This window comes from Gymnoscopelus microlampas, assembly GCF_963454915.1.
Source record: "Gymnoscopelus microlampas genome assembly, chromosome: 7".
Lineage (NCBI taxonomy): Eukaryota > Metazoa > Chordata > Actinopteri > Myctophiformes > Myctophidae > Gymnoscopelus > Gymnoscopelus microlampas.
Genome location: NC_139944.1, coordinates 51,605,267 through 51,622,699, shown reverse-complemented (window position 1 = coordinate 51,622,699; position 17,433 = coordinate 51,605,267). Strand labels below are relative to the sequence as shown.

The 17,433-nt window shown below is 40.3% G+C and overlaps 1 protein-coding gene across 1 annotated transcript; it reads right to left on the bottom strand.

Annotated features, from left to right (window-relative positions):
• Positions 1–515: 515 nt before the first annotated feature.
• LOC311049065 (interleukin-10-like) lies at positions 516–3,626 on the bottom strand. Its single transcript, XM_084062502.1, has 5 exons — positions 3,445–3,626; positions 3,119–3,178; positions 2,495–2,659; positions 1,403–1,465; positions 516–923 (listed from the first exon to the last, which is right to left on the bottom strand). The coding sequence occupies exons 1-5, from the start codon at positions 3,610–3,612 to the stop codon at positions 831–833; spliced, it is 549 nt and encodes a 182-aa protein (XP_083918628.1). The 5' UTR covers positions 3,613–3,626; the 3' UTR covers positions 516–830.
• Positions 3,627–17,433: the final 13,807 nt, after the last annotated feature.

The window sequence follows — 17,433 nt, the reverse complement described above, 5'->3', positions numbered from 1 at the left end:
ACACCTGCAACTTTGGCCAAACACAAAAAGCCCTAGAATGTTCTTCAGTGGTCTTGTACCTTTGAATTCCTGGTGTACAAAAGTGTTTGGCAAGTGATATATTAATGAAACCCTCTGTTTCTCTAGGGCCATCATTAAAGGTTTCAATACAATTTACAATGTATAGGCATTTATCAGACGCTCTTAATCCAGAGCGACAGTCAGCAGGTAAATACGAGGTAATACATCAAATGCATAGAAATAGTCATCTAGGATCATAGGTAAACCAAGAACCTATCATCAGTATAAAAAGTAAAAAAACGTTTAAAAAAAAGTATAAAAAGTAAAAAACTGTATAATATTTAAAATAATTATATAAAAATAAATAATCTGTCCATTGAAACTATAGGTTAGGTCAACAAATTAACCTTGCATTTAAATTACATTTTAACCTTTGCATAAGCCTGCAAGGTGCACAAACAGTTTAAATTATTAATTAAATTAAATATATTAGAAGGACTGGTACAGTCTCTAACCATTTTCACCACTTTTGACAGGCAGTATACCTTGGCCAACAATTGCATAAGCCCTGAGCACAGTGGCTTAGACCTTGTTATACGGTCAGAACTCAGAACTCAGCTCAATATGAACCTAAAATAATGACTTGTCCTCAGGACAAAAATAGTAAATTCAAGACAGCAGAATTCCAGGCTTCGAGAAGTATTCCAAAAGGTATCAATAAGTTCCTCCTGGACGAAAAAAAAAGTAAAACGTATGTGAAAGGATTGGATTGCTTTCTTCTTCTGAGATGAACAGAGTCGCCGCTGGGTAGGAGGAGACCATCTCTAAGCTCAGTGTCGCCGTTTAGAAGCCAGGTATGTCTCAATGTAATTAAAAAACACGTCCAGCTCTCCCATAGCCTTATAAAGACCATTACCCTCCATCTGTGGACAAGCAAAAACATACTCGGTTTAGCAACATTGTATGAAAACACAAACGCTTGAACAAAACAAATCATTAGCCTCATAGCATAATTGCCTAACTCATATTTGTAAGGTTTTCAGGAGAAACAAAACAAAAAGAAACACTTTTTGTCTTTAAATTCACCTAGATGACTTAGGCAGAAAGTGAAAAACTATTTTTTCCTAATTCATGTTTATCTGCCTTTGTTTATATCTGCCTAACTCTATTCTCACTATAACACTGCTGATCCATCCTGCATTATTGCCAATGTTCTCATCAGAAATCACTTTCTGCTTAAGTCAAAAAGTTGACTCAAAAGCACTTGCAAGTAAGTTTTGGTATGTAACAAGCATTCTGATTGGCTTAGGACAAAGGCAATAAGGCACAATGATGCAGCAGTGTTAGGAGAGTAGAGCTAAACTAGATTTTGACTAAAGTTATCCTTTTGACTGACACTCACCTCGGTGTAAGTGGAGTTCAAGTTTTTGATGTCAAAGGGCCTCTGGCAGGAGAAGTAGTTTCGCTGCAGGAAAGAGAAGAGATGGGATTTTAGTACAGATAGATTTGAGTACAGATAGGAAAAAAAGTCATTTTGGGGGTGAACTCGCTTTATAAATCACTGGGTAAATGCCATGCTATACCCTGTCTTCATTTCTGGGTGTACTCAGGTCAAACCTCAAGTGTCAAGGTGTCTGTGTGAGGGAGCAACCGCTACCCTTTCCTACATCAGTGATTCTCATGTTTTTTATTTCAAAGACCCCCCCCTAACTCTTACAAATGGAACCAAATGGACAAACTGTCCATTTGGTTCTATTTGTACACTCTCAAAGCTACAGACCTGTAAGGGTCCATTTGAAACCCCCTCAAGCCAGGAACCCTGAGGGTCCCTGAAGGACCTGTACTCTGTATCGACCGATACGCAAATTATGAGTATCGGTATCGTGAAGGAAAAATTGGTATCGGTACATCTCTAGTATAGTGTTAGCAGTGAAACCCCTGGAACCACCTGAAGGACCCCTGGGGGACCCCCACTTTGAGAACGACTGAGCTAAAACTAAATGGCAACATTGTGAGCAACACGAACAGCCACATATAAAAATTAATTCAATAATGCCAATTATGCCAACGATGTGTATTACAACATACTTTAATGTGGAACAGCATAATAATAAATTGTTACGATCCTCCACATCGAAACATAATAACCCACACTTCCCTTATTGTGGGTTTAGAAAAACAGCAAGTTGTGGAACATTAGCCTTTAGTTGCGTGGGCCAGTGGCCTAATTCAAAGAAAGAAAGGATATCATGCTGTCGGCCAGAAACCTCTTATCTCCATATTTTAACTTTTTGTGTGTTTTCGATAAATTAATGCCTTACTTGATCACACTACAGCGTCACACAAAAGTAGCAAAAGTAGCAGATCTACAAGCAACAGTAGCAGTTTTCAGACATATGAGGTTTCCACCTGTCAGAGACATATGAGACCTATTATAGGTTACTTGCACAGTCTAAGTATACATCACTAGAAGTCATTATAGACTAGTACTCACACATTGGATCATGTCTCTCTTGAGCTCGTCTAAGATCAGCTCTGTGGAGTCTATATGATTTGAGAAGTCCTTGATCTCTTCTGTCAGTCCAGACTTGGCCGATGGAAACACTGTCCCCAAGTAAAACTCCAAAATGTTGTGCATGGCAAAGCAGCCGAATGGACTCTGATGAAGAAATGAACACAAGTAATAATTAGTTGATTTGTTTGATATATCTCTTTTTTAAATTGTACATTTGTGTAAATTTGTCACATTTGCAAGTAACTCCAGTTTGTTTGTATAGCGCTTTTCTACCAAACATTGTTATGAAGTGCTTTACAGAACAAGGTATAAAAGAGCAGCTGATAGCCATAAGAGATACAACTACAACTTAAGATCAGTGAATACAATAAAAAAAAAACATCGCCTTTAACCCAGAAACAGATATAAAATCAAAACAAATAGGCCTACAATCAATAAAAACACTTAAACTGGCAAAAGTAACTATAAGAAAAGGACTTAAGAATATAGGTGATAGTTTTTTTTGTCATTGTGAAACAAAACAGAAAACTTGTTTGTAATGTTTGTCTAAATAAAGATAAATAAATAAATAAAAATATATATATATATATAGGTGGTACTCACTTTAAAGTAATTTTCAACGTTCTGGTCTAGCAGCGCGGTCTCAGAGTTGTCATTGGCTTCCTGCAGAAACAATAGGGTGTTCAGTTATCAGCAGTCACACAGAAAGTGAGCAAATACAGTCAGACGTGCACATATACTCATATAGCCTACTGCACAATACGTCAGGCTGTAGCCAGTTCACTGCATGGTACAGTGTCTAACAGTGTGTATAGCCATATAAGAATTAATAAGCAAAGTTTATGCACCAGTGCTGCAAGACAAACAAAATAAACCATAATAATAAGCATTATATGGTCTGTGGATGGGTTTATAATTGAAATACTTACATAATAACCTCTGATCTGTGAGAAGTTCTCTCGTAGCTTCTTGAGTCTCACAGGGAATCCGTCCAAGAAGCGACAGCACTGGTCCCGACACACCGGCACGCACCAGAGACCCGACAGTAAGCATAGAGCAGTCAGCAGTGTCAGTGGTAGAGAAAGGGAAGTCTGCATGCTTGGATCCTCTGCTATGGAAGTTACTAGTGCGTCTGCTATATGGAAGTTACAGCCTAGTGCGTCTGCAAGTTGGAAATCGTCTGTCTGGAGATGCTGCTTGCTGGTTCTTGGAAGGTATAGCTGAGTGCTGCTGAAGAATAGAGTGTAAAAGATTCTTCTTGTCAATTATTGTCAGAAGAGCAAGGTTGTTGTAATGTACCCTGCTACTGTCCTCGGCTGCTTAATATATCCTGTCCAAATGTAGGGGAATTTTTCTAAGCCACAAGGTGATCGAGAGGAGGCGGAGGGCTGACTGGAAGTGATGGGGTTAAGGAACCCCACAAATATAATAAGAATTGAGATAATACTAATGATTAATCAGCTTGAATATAATATTATCATTATTATGTGTTTTTCATCATAAATTAATCATGTAATAATAATAATATGCATATAATACCTATACAATACATAATATTACAACTCATATTCAATTATTGTGGGATCGCTAAAGCGATCACACTAATGTTATCTTCACTATTTATTCTATACCATACTTCCCCCCGTTTTTTGGCCCGTAACTAGTCCTTCATACTTTTAGCTACAAACTCCGTTCCAACTCTTCAATGTTCTGCCTACTCAGGACATGTCGGCTACCATTTGAATTTTTGAAATAATTTGTGCTTTTAGAGATATTTCACTTTTTACTGCTAAAAAAAATCCCATTCATTTCAATGGGGAAATTCATACTTTTAACTAGAAACTCCGTTCCAACTCTATAACGTTCAGCCTACTTAGGACATATTGGCTACCATTTGAATGTTTGAAATAATTTGTACTTTTAGAGATATTTCACTTTTTACTGCTAAAACAATCCCATTAATTTCAATGGAAACGTGTGGAGCCTAGCAACTGCTTATTATACCCTAACAACACCATATTAGAGCCTAGCAACCACCTATTATACCCTAGCAACCGCCTATTAGACCCTAGCAACCACCGTTTTACCCTAGAAACCACCAGTTTCACCCTAGCAACCGCATATTAGACCATATAAACTGCATATTAGACCTTAGCAACCCCCTATTAGACCATAGCAACCACTTATAAAGCCCTAGCAACCACCTGTTTTACCCTAGCAACCACCTATTATACCCTAGCAACCGCCTATTAGACCCTAGCAACCGTCTATTAGACCCTAGCTATCACTGTTTTACCCTAAAAAACTACATTTTACACTATTCAACACTGCCAACACTATCAAAACTTTTAACACTAATACTTTAACACCTTTCAAACCTTTCACACCTTTCGAACCTTTCGAACCTTTCAAACCTTTAGAACCTTTAGAACCTTTCAAACCTTTCAAACCTTTCGAACCTTTCAAACCTTTCAAACCTTTCGAACCTTTCAAACCTTTCAAACCTTTCAAACCTTTAGAACCTTTCAAACCTTTCAAACCTTTCAAACCTTTCAAACCTTTCAAACCTTTCAAACCTTTCAAACCTTTCAAACTTTTGTCAGCAGGGAGTATTGGGCGGGAAGAGTATAGAAAGAAGGCTCTATGTCCTCCCGTAGGGGGCTCCTCACTGGCAGTGGGATATTACTTAGTGAGTAGGATACAACAACAGCATTGACAACACACAAATGTGTGGCATAACGACTGAATTTGGGAGAAAAAGGGGTAAAAATAACACCAAAAAAGGATTACAAAAGTTATGATGAATGTTGCGTGAGAATGCGAATGACTCATTTCAGTCATTCAACTGTCATTTAACTGCTTTTCACAAGAGGCCCTCACAAAAAAAAGAGGCTTTGTCACAACTTTTTTTTTCTATTTCACAATTAAAAAGTTCTGTGGAAGCTACATGGGTGACACATTCAAGAGGAATCCAACATAAAGTGAGGTGTCGTTGGGTCACATTTTGGGACGATTAAGTGGAAAAATGTGTTTTTATCACGCAGCCACCACTGCCCTCCTTTCAGCCCCGAAATCCCTAAATTCTCTTGCAAGATTTAAGTTTGACCTCAAATCATGGCTCCATCTTAACACCATCTGCCACAAACCTCCAGACCATCTTCAATGCACCTTAGGTTCTATATGTCTCTGAAGCGCTACCGAACGCCATCCTAACAAAAGGTGTTCCCCTCATTTGACCATATTTTTCAGACTCATCAAGCCATTCACTGGCCCTTCAGGCCCTTGGGGATGCTGGGGGTATTGACCCCTCCAATCAGGATTGGAATGTTTCATGAGATACATTAGTGGTCCCCCAAAATAATCATATTTGTAACTGGGACCCCCCCCAAAATAATCATATTTGAACTGGGGACCCCCCACCCTGATAACAAGCACTTGGAATGTAGGAGTTGAGGCACTACATTTTGACTGACTCGGTTTCACAGTTAACTGCTGTGAAAATAGCAGATCTACAGCTTATCGTCCATTTTCAAAAATGTTGCCTCTTTCTCATATTATTTGACAATTTGGCCAAGCGGTGCCAACCGCTCTACACTTGACTTTGTCTCCGTGTCCGTCGTCCGTATGAGCCCGGGATGAGCACGGGATGAGCACGGCAAAGAAGAAACACATACAAACACATGCGCGCACACACACACGGACTTGGAGATTGCCTATGCCATCTCTCCTCTCATTGGCCACACGTGCCACTGGTTATCAAAGAGGGGTCCAGGGACCCCCAGCGTACTGAGCACGGGATGAGCACGGGATTTTAAACAGCTATAACTCCAGTTTCCAGCATGCCACCAAGTCCAAATTCAGTATGTGGACTTAGACCACCAATAGGGACGAGCATGAATTGCTGAAGCCCCGCCCCCTCTGTCCAGGGACCCCCAGCGTATGTTATGTCCGTCAGCCCGTATGAGCACGGGATGAGCACGGGATTTTAAACAGCTATAACTCCAGTTTCCAGCATGCCACCAAGTCCAAATTTAATATGTGGACTTACACCACCAATAGGGACGAGCATGAATTGCTGAAGCCCCGCCCCCTCTGTCCAGGGACCCCCAGCGTATGTTATGTCCGTCCGCCCGTATGAGCACGGGATGAGCACGGGATTTTAAACAGCTATAACTCCAGTTTGCAGCATGCCACCAAGTCCAAATTTGGTATGTGGACTTAGACCACCAATAGGGACGAGCATGAATTGCTGAAGCCCCGCCCCCTCTGTCTTCCCATTGGCTGGCCTTTAAACAGCCATAACTCAAGTTCGCAGCATGCTACGGAGTACACATTTTGCACATGGACTAAAACCACCAATAGGGACGAACTGTAATTACTTAAGCCCCGCTTCCTCTGTCTGCCCATTGGCTGGACTTTAAACAGCCATTATTCCAGTTTGCAGCATGCTACCAAGTACAAATTTGGTAAGTGGCCTCAGACCACCAATAGGGACGAACTGAAATGAGTTACGCCCCGCCCCAAAGGCACCGCTTCCTTCACACAGGGTGTGATTTTTTTTAATAGTATAGTTTGTATAGTTCGTTTTCTTTCTTTCTTTCTTTTTTTTCGGTATTAAAAAGTCCTTAAATTGTCACTTCACTGTTATCTGGGGACCCCCCTGAGGGTCCCGACCCACAGATTGTGAACCACTGACATAGATAAAGGTTCTCAACTTTGTGCTGAGTTGCAGTGACCCCTACGACCCTCTAGGAGGAAGGAAGGAAGTGGACGCAAGTCATGCTATAGAAAAATGCCCCTATGGCATAACGGAGCCAGCTGACCTCCTTATTCGGACTCTCTATACGTCAAACATGCACATGCCCAGAATATGGTGAACTCATCTGACCCAGTGTTGATTTTTACAGTTTTTTTAAAGTCATCTGAAATGTTTTACTGTAAGTCTAGTTTTAGTTGACTAAATATCATAAGATTATAGTCGACTAAATCTACAGTTGATTTAGTCGACTAAAATGTATTTTGGTGGTGCCTTGATGGCGTCGTAATGGCGGATTTTACACTTGGTTGCATGCTTAAAATAGCAGATCTACAAGCTCACAATGAGTGTGAGCTTGTAGATCTGCTATTTTCAGAACACGACACCTGAGCACAAGTAAGCATAAAATGACTTGTCTTTTAGTTCTACTGGATATCTTCTCCACTAGTCCCTCACTAACATTTTAGTCCTTGTTAATACTTGTTGACGAAACTGTCAATACTGTATATTTAGTATCTTATTTAGTTTTTATTTAGTTTTCGTCAGTGAAAAAAGGAAGTCGACGAACATTTTTCGTCATAGTTTTAGTCAATGAAATCAACACTGTCTGACCATATGACTTTTAAAACATCTTTGTAAACCATCATGCCTATGATCTTTGACCCACTGAACTGATGTCTGCAGGAAGGTCGTGTTTTTGTGTCAGACATTTAGGCAAAAAAGGATAACACAATTTTTTTTTTACTGGGGACTTGTTTTCATTGTGACCGAAACGTTGCTTTAAATACATTATACTACGTGTACCTTGCAAGTGGCAGTGTGTGGGTTATCTGTTATTGTGGATGTTCACTTATGCACCTGCTTTTAGACTTTTAATCCGGGTGTGTGACCCACTGAACTGTCATGCAGTGCAACCCTACTCTCTTGTCGTAGACGGACTGTTTTTTTTGCTGACTCAGTCTGACCACAAGGCATTTTAACTGAGGAAGTTTCTTTTCTGTGTTTCCTTAAATATCACAACGATGCTTGATGATGATGATCATTGTCATCAATTGTCTACTTTCGACCACAGTTTCTGACCCTCGGATCTACCGATGTCTTTCCTACAGATTGAAGTGCTGTGTCACTTTAGTCACGGTTGCTATTGAAACATTAGCCAGGTGAGCATTCTTCTACCGCACCGGAGATAGATATACTACAGTATGTGTAAATATGTAGATACATTGTTGTTTTTTTATTTATCTCTCTCTCTTCGCCCTGGTCCCCCTGCCCCTCGCCTCTTCTTCTCCCCTTTCTCTTTAAATGGAAATAACAAAATTGAAGCTGATTGAAGCATCCCTTCCCCAATAATGAACCCTCTTTAAGATCTTTTCCTCTAGCTATCTAGATCCACAGGTTGTTAATTCTTTAATTGCACCTAGTCTACCTGTATGGAAGCAGATATGTTCATTATGTTTTTCCTTTTCCCTTTAATTTGTCACACATATTCTGTCATGGGTTTTCATCATTTTAGATGTTTTGGATTATTATTAAGAAAAGTTGTATTATGTTAAGAGACAAGCCTTTCTAATCTGGTAGTTGTAAAATCCCACACCTGTTCTTGCAAGTCATTAGAAATTCTATAGGCAGTAGAAATTTGAGTAGTAGTAACTAATTTATGTGCTGTGCGCGCTCATGCGTGCTTGTTTGTGTCGGTGTGTTTGTGTTTATTCCAAGTCTTACTCATCCACTAAGCTATAAAGCAGGCATTAACTAAACTCTGTAGTAGTTGTAGGATCTAATACCTCTGGTTAGACTGATGATTAGTCACTGCCGTTATTGCTGACGGATATTGAGATTGATCATCTGACTCCATCTCTACGAATCACTCATATCTGTAAGTAGTTGGTCATACTACTATGTTCTGTTAGAAAACATGAAAGCTTTGAGAAGCATTATTCACACACTGTAGCATCATATATTTACATGTCCCGTGTTTATATGTTGGCCATCAGACTGAAGCAGTAAATCTAACAGTAGGTGTTAGATAACTATATGAGCAGTTGATAAGAAGGCCATGTAACCGGTGCTAAAATGTATTGAACGAAAGACAGAAACCAACAGAAGGTGTTTGATGTCTGCAGACTTACACTCTCATTTTAACAACAGCAACACAATGAAACAAAACCTAACCCATTTATTTGCTTTCTCTCTCTATTTGCCCTTGATGAATTGAATACACAGGACCACAATGGAAATATATGTGCTATCCTTTTAGCACATTTTGTATAATTCGTACCACTGTACCTGTGGTTTTGCAAACTGTTAATAAAGTATTCAATCAGTCAATCTCTCAGTTCAGACACTAATGTTATTGAGAAAGTGTATAATTACATTTTTAATTCACTGCTTCACTGCTGCTGACAGGATACAGAACCTGTGAGAAAGGGAAAGAGATATAGGTGAGTAATTCTTTTTCTCATGCTTTATTATGACTGAAACTAACCTCATTTCTATCCTTGTGTCAAAATCACGAGATGCTGCACTTTATACCCACATACGTATTCTAGACAATTCTGCAGTTATGTTTCCACACCCGTATGCAATTAGATACAATTGAATATTTTATTAGACAGGTCCATGTTTAACAAAGGAAACAACAAAATCCCCCCCCCCCCCCCCCCAAAAAAAAAGAAGCCCTTGACGGGAAAAGAAAAGGAAGAAGTCGGGGCGGACAGGAGTGCAATAGGTGCTGACTGGACACTATCCAATCAAAACAAACTATGTCCATACTAGTGAGTCCGCAGGTCAGAGGGGGTTATTGTTGTCAGTATCAGATGGTCAACGAGGGCATCTGTATCCTTTACAATGCACTAGACCCCTGGGACGTGGAATGCTGAAGTGGGACACCACCACACCCATTCAGCTCCTAGTACTTACTACTATAGAATTATTTACCCTAGTACACTGTTGGTGGTGCCCCCAAAATGATATGCATTTGGTCGCGGACCCCCATCTGAAAATATTTTGTGCCAGGGACCCCCATAAAAAAAAATCTAACACTTTTTTTATCCTGTGATATCCTGTGATATCCTGGAACCAATATCTGCTAATTTATATATATATATATATATACGTATATAGTTAAAATCTAAAATGACCCAGATGCTTTCCCGGTTTTAATGGGCTAAAGAGCTATTACAATCTTACTGTAGTTGTTTTTGTCTATTACATGCCAGGACTTCATTTTTCCTTTTCTTACGTCACACACATAGTGCCTGTTGTCTGCTTAACAGCACGTTTTAAATGGGGTCAAAATGTTGTCACATAATGTGACGATCACTGAGGAGTGAGTCTGCAAAGTGTTGTCTCTCTTTCAACTCCTGTGCTGCACAGTCACCAATATTATAGGAACACAGTCTTGGCAGAGATATGGATGGATTTCCCACCTGAACCACAGGGGAAACAGGGGAACACTACCCTGTTCAGTAGAATCCCAATTTCCTACATTTGAGGAAACTTGTACTCAACTGCCACACAATTGTTCGTGGTAGTCTTGCATCAGAATACATTAAGTTTAGAGGAAACCCACCAGCCTTTACAAACACAGTACATTCACCACACCTCTGAATACCGCTGAATCATTTCCATACTAGTCCTGCGCGCGTGTGCGCGTGTGCAAATGTGCATCTATTGTATGGTGATGTATAATGTGACCAGTTCATCAGCAGACTATCAGCAGAACAGGGGCGTTGTGTATGTTGCAGAATATGGGAAACAGCCCAGGAAACAGCCACTGTAGTTTCATGTGATGCGGAGGTTCCGGTGATTGACCTGCTATGCCCACCGTTTGGTCAATAAGTCACAATGTGACTTTTGGGGGTTGAGAAGGTGTTGCAATAATTTTGTGACTTCACGAAACTGAAGTCTGCTGACCTGCATCTGAACACTGTTCTGCACTCTCTTGACCCATATCAATGCCTGTTAGATGCTGGCAGATTAGATGTGGCAAAAGTGATATTTGTAGAACATCATTGACTGCATCTAAACGTCCGTACCTCCTACAGTACATCACATGTTGGGAGATCCTCTTTCATACTTATGCTCTTAGTTTTGGGGGTAGAAATGCACACATCAGCAAGAACTATATGGTTTATCTATTTTGACCAAATTATCTTTCTACTTAATGCTGCTGAGTCAGCCAAATTAGGAGACGTACTGTACTGTACGTGAAACTAAATATTCGTGTCCGTTTTGCTGAGCCAGCAACCATAACACCCCAAAATGTCACTTCCACTCGTGATCTATTTTTTCTTTTTCACAATCAAATGGTTGACGGTTTGACTGGTGTGTCACTGATCTATATCCTCTCTAGAGCAGTGGTTCTCAAACTTTTTCATGACACATTTTAGGCCGCGGACTCCCATTTGAAAAGATATGCCAGGGACCCCCATAAGAGAAGATTGTTTACGGCTCTAGCAGTGATTCTCAACCATTTTAATTTCAAGGACCCCCAGTTTGACGTGCATTAGGGCTACGGAACCCCATTTAATGGCATTTCTATCTCTGTTTTTAATTTATGTTGTAAAATCAATGTTAATTTAACTCTAAGAGGGTACAAATGGAACCAAATGGACCCTAACGGGTCCATTTGGTTCCATGTGTACCCTCTCAGAGTTACAGACCATAAAGGTCCATTTGGTTCCTAACCATCATTTAGCTGGGGACCCCCTGGAACTCCCTCAGGGACCCCTGGGGGTCCCCGGACCCCAGTTTGAGAACCAATGCTCTAGAGCAGTGGTTCTCAAAGTGGGCTCCCCAGCCAAAGTAGTTAATATAGCACCACAAACATTTTAACCACTTTATCCATATTTTGTACTTTGGCTATTCAAAAATATTGAATTATTAAGAATGTCTTCTTTTTTTTTTAACACAAATCTTCTCTTCTGAAACATATGAATTTGGGGGTCCTTGTTTGAGAACCACTGCTCTAAGGATTGTACTAAACATGATATGTTATTTACGTTATGAATAATGCTTATATGCACGTTATATGTGCAACTTAATGAGCACGCCGATAATTGATGAGAACATGTACTGTACATCCGCACGTGTGCAAAGGCACATCTCTACAGTATGGAGGTGTTAACCACAGTTATGTAAGGCCTATTTTGGTGGGCTGGTTTCGCAATGTAGGCTAATTTTAAACCCATTCATTATAGTTTCGTTTGATAAGATATTTTTGTGTTAAATGAAACTTTGATGACATTTTTGATGAAACGTGACAGGAATCTTTTGCTGTACTGTACACTAATGCTGATTATGACATGTGGTAGTGATGGTGATGATGGTTTTGATGACTCATCAATGATGAGGTAGATGAGGAGGACGATGATGGACTGTGTTAATGAGGCATCCAATTGTTCTGAGCACCATCTGTTACATGTGAGTTATTATGACCATGTGAACTGCTATTGTGAGAGACATTCATATGAATGCTTTGGTTTTACCAACGTTATCTTAGAGAGAGAGAGAGAGAGAGAGAGAGAGAGAGAGAGAGAGAGAGAGAGAGAGAGAGAGAGAGAGAGAGAGAGAGAGAGAGAAAGAGAGAAAGAGAGAGAGAGAGAGAGAGAGAGAGAGAGAGAGAGAGAGAGAGAGAGAGAGAGAGAGAGAGAGAGAGAGAGAGAGAGAGAGACACACACACACAGACAACTTGCAATGGGCCTGGTCTACAAGATACACCACCACATTGGGGTACCCAATTTGAGTTTCCATTCTTGATAACTGCACCATGCACACAATAATAGGATTCTTTCCTTAGCTATGGCTTTTCAGCACCATCTACAGGTCAGGACATAGACATAAAGTCAGTTGATGTGGGAGTGAGTATTTAACTGTGTGTGTGTGTGTGTGTGTGTGTGTGTGTGTGTGTGTGTGTGTGTGTGTGTGTGTGTGTGTGTGTGTGTGTGTGTGTGTGTGTGTGTGTGTGTGTGTGTGTGTGTGTGTGTGTGTGTGTGTGTGTGTGTGTGTGTGTGTGTGTGTTGGTGAACCACAGACGCAACAGACTACTAATATGAGATCAATAGTTTTTTGCAAAGTGAGGACTTTGCATAGGCCTTAATAAATTCAACTCCCACCAAACTTAAAGCACAAGGTGAACTATCTGAAGATCTGCTACGTACAATACTGTGGCTAGCAACTCCACAGATTACTAGGAAGGAGAGTTGAGAACTGCTCTCCCCACCACCGTCCACCGTGACCACCAATCTAAGAAGTTTATGCACCGATGCTGCTGCACACACAAATTATAAGAACCCCAGTTCAATGGTGTACTTGAGTACAGTACAATGTTGAGGTATTTTTTTTAATTTACTGGAGTATTTCCAATTTTCAGTACTTTAACTTCTACTCCACTACATCTCAGAGGCAAATATTATACTTTTAATCCACTAGAATTATTTGACAACTTTAGTTACTAGTTACTTTATAGATTTTGATTATTATTACAAAACATACATTAACCACTTCAGCTCTGTATACATTTCGACCATTTGAAAATAGCGACCTACTTTCAAAAGATTTTTAATACATTTTATACATTTGAAAACTCATGACACATTCTGCATAATGACTACTTTTACTTTTGGTACTTTTGATGCCAATACTTTAGTACTTTTACTCAAGTAAATGTTGATTACCGAACTTTTACTATTTCTACATTGTAGTATTGATACTTAAAGTAAAAAAAATGTAGTACTTTTTCCACCACTGCCCCAGTCTGTGGCAGGCAGCCTTTGGGACTGAGTTATATACTCACATAATAGTCTCTGATCTCCAGGAGAATCCCTCCAAGAAACGGAAGCACTGGTCATGACCTTTACAGTCTATGGTCATGACACGACACAATGGCGTGTGCCAAAGGCCACGCAGTAAGTAAACAGAAAGCAGAGCCAGAGAAAGGGAAGTCATGCTTGGACACATTGGTCTGGAAGTAGTGTGTCTGCAGTGGAATTCAGACAATGCAGAGATGCTGGTGGTTCTTGGACTGGATGTCCGGTCCTCTGAATAGAGAGTGAAAACGATTCTTAACTTCTTGGCAATAATTGGAAAAAGAACAAATGTTGGACAACCTGCACTGTCCTTGCTGCTTAATTTATCCCTGTCCAAACGGGGAATTTCTATTTGGGGGGGGGGGGGGGGGGGGGGGGGGGCAGTTACTGGAAGTGACAGCTTTGATTGATTGAATACTACCCTAGAACACCAACCATGGGTGAATTCCACCCGAACAATAGTAATTATGTGATTTTCATAATGTTGCTGATGTCTGGGTCCTTGGGTACCTTCAGGAGGCTCACTGACGTCATATAGAAGGTACGTTTGTTTCAAGAACACAAGAAGCCCTATAGAGACTTGTCTCCATTGTGGTCCTGTCCTGGGTATTCAATTCATCAACACATTTAAAAACATTCAATGATATACATTATATACAAGACATAATTATTAACGCTAGAAGCAATGAACGTAAATGTACAAAAAAAATAGTTGTGGTGGGGGGGGGGGGGGCGGGGGGGGGGGGTCATTTCTAGGGTTAAACTTAGAACATGTACAAAAAACAGTTGGGGGGGGGTCATTTCTGTGGTTAAATGTAGAAGATTTTTCTACAGCTAATTACAAATTGCAGACTCTCTTTTATGGTGATTTTGAAGGAGGTTAAGGAGTTACACCTTTTGATGTTTGTTGGAAGGGCATTCCACATTTTGGTGACATAAGGCATTTGAACACATTTGTCCCCATGTTTGTGCTGAAACTGGATTGAGTGAGATCAGTGGAGCTCCCTCTGGTGGTGTGCCTGTGCGTGCGTGTCTTCCACGTTGTTGAAGTAGCCTGTTAAGGGTATCCCTGTTTTTGTTTTAGTATCTTGAAGACCAGGCCCAATGCAAGTTGTTTTACTCTGTCCTCTACCCTGAGCCATCCGGTTACATGTTGCCTTTCCGACATGTCGCCTTTCCGACGTTAACGAACCCTATACCTAACCCTAACCCTAACCTTAACCGCACGCGGAAGCCACTAGTCGGAGTGGCGAGATGTCGGTATGGAAGGCGGTTACCGAGCCATCCCACCCTAGCATAATGAGCATCGAGCGGCTTTGACTTTTTACAGGGGCCAGCCACCTGTAAGTGCTCTTTTAGAGCAAATGATGGGGTTGAACAAAGGATACATTTCATTTTCAGGTGGGCTGGGAATGTCAGGAGAGAGAACCCATTCATCAGCTTTAATTTTATAGTGTTCCAATTCCAATGTTGTCGCTTTTTTGGTTTGTTTAATCACTTCCGATTTCACTGCACTCGTTGTGAGCTTGTTGATCTGCTATTTTTGCCATATTTTCTGCTACTCAATTACTCAACTCTCATGCACTCATATCATCAGTTACCATTCTAATGAAAATGCACTCAAAAGGCAACAGCAGTTATGAATGTTCAGGTGTCCAACTGCAAGTGGAATAGACAACGTCACACTGATAATAACCAGTATGCGTGCAACCAGTATGCGCGCAATGAAACCCATTCTATCAGGTCTCGCTAGGACACGCCTCACAAGCCAACACACAGGAGGAGGTTGGGGTGTGCTGAAACCAGCGCACCCCAAAACAACAGGTTGGGAATTGATTGCGTGAAACAATCACCTGTGCGTCCAGTCTCAATGTTAGTAAACAAATAATTGGTCTATATAATAAAATAAGACTGAAGAGAGGTGCATTTCAAATCTGAAGAGATCAGAATCTAGCACCTACTTCAAGAGATCTGATTTGATTTGATGTATTGGCTCATTTTTCTGTTTTTAAAAGGGACTATGACATGGAATGAATTATGACAAGAAATTACAATTCCTTTTTTTGGGGATGTCCTTGGACAAGCCTGAGCAAGGATGGCAGGCAGGTCTCTTTTTTTTTTTACCACGATTGATTTATTCTTCTGCCTATACATACGTCATCATGTCCTAGTATGAGCGAATAGGGGAAAGGGATCCACATCACGTGATGCCTTTGTTTAGCCCAAAAAAACATAACCTGTCCCGAAATCGGAACAAACATGGGTGCTTGTTGGCCAAGAGGGAAATAGCAAGAGTCGCATTCTCCGGTTTACTTCCCGTTTCTGCGTGACGTAGGTGGACACCTTTTTAGGAGACAGGAAGCAAGTTGGAGTCTATTGATTCCAATGGAAAAGTAAACGTGAACACAGCTTCTGAACCATTCTTTAGCTCATGGTCACTGAACTAAATATTGGACTCAATCGTCACAAGACACATAATATGCACGATTTTCATACTGAAATAGTTTTTTTTTTAAGTGACACAAATTAGGATAAAATCAACTTTGTTATCGACTTTTCTCTAGCCCAGCAACACACTCTCGCGAGATTTGGGAAGATATCTGAAGGGTCCATCTCGGTCCATCTGCAGTCTGACAGACGAGACATAGAGGGCTCTGTCCCTTATATTATATTTTATTATTATATTATATTTTATACACTGTCCCCATAAGATGCTCTAAAAACTGATAAACTGAGATTCTGAATATAGTATGTGAAATCATATTGACATATTAAAAAATAAATACAATGTGTGATTGTGTGTTCCAATGCTCAATATCATTTTCCATTATTAAATGTCTTGGTTGATGGGGTATGATTTGGGAATCATGACATTTTGTTAAACATTCATGCTAAACACTATAGTCTATAGTGGTAAAATATATACCTTATAAATAAAAGGCCCTGTTCCAATGTTGAGCAGAAACAGGAGCACATCTAGCATAAGACGTATGTTTACGTATGTAAACACGGTTTTATGAATGAAAAGTGAACCTGTAACCATGTGACAACTACCCTCGGATCAGGAGCATTATACCAAATTAATCACACCTGTGGGTGCGACGACACCCTATAAGTGCGTCACGCACCCACACACTCTCCCTCTTTCTACCGACTGGGAAGGCATGACAGGGCCAGCCTTCACCGCCGAGTGACAATGAAGGGTTACAGGTTCACTTTTCATTCATAAAACCGTGTTTACATACGTAAACATACGTTTTATTTCATTTCAAGTGAACCTGTAACCATGTGACAACATGGGTACATAGTACAGTATACCAAATTAGTCATGAGGAGAGTGAAGTGGCCAAACC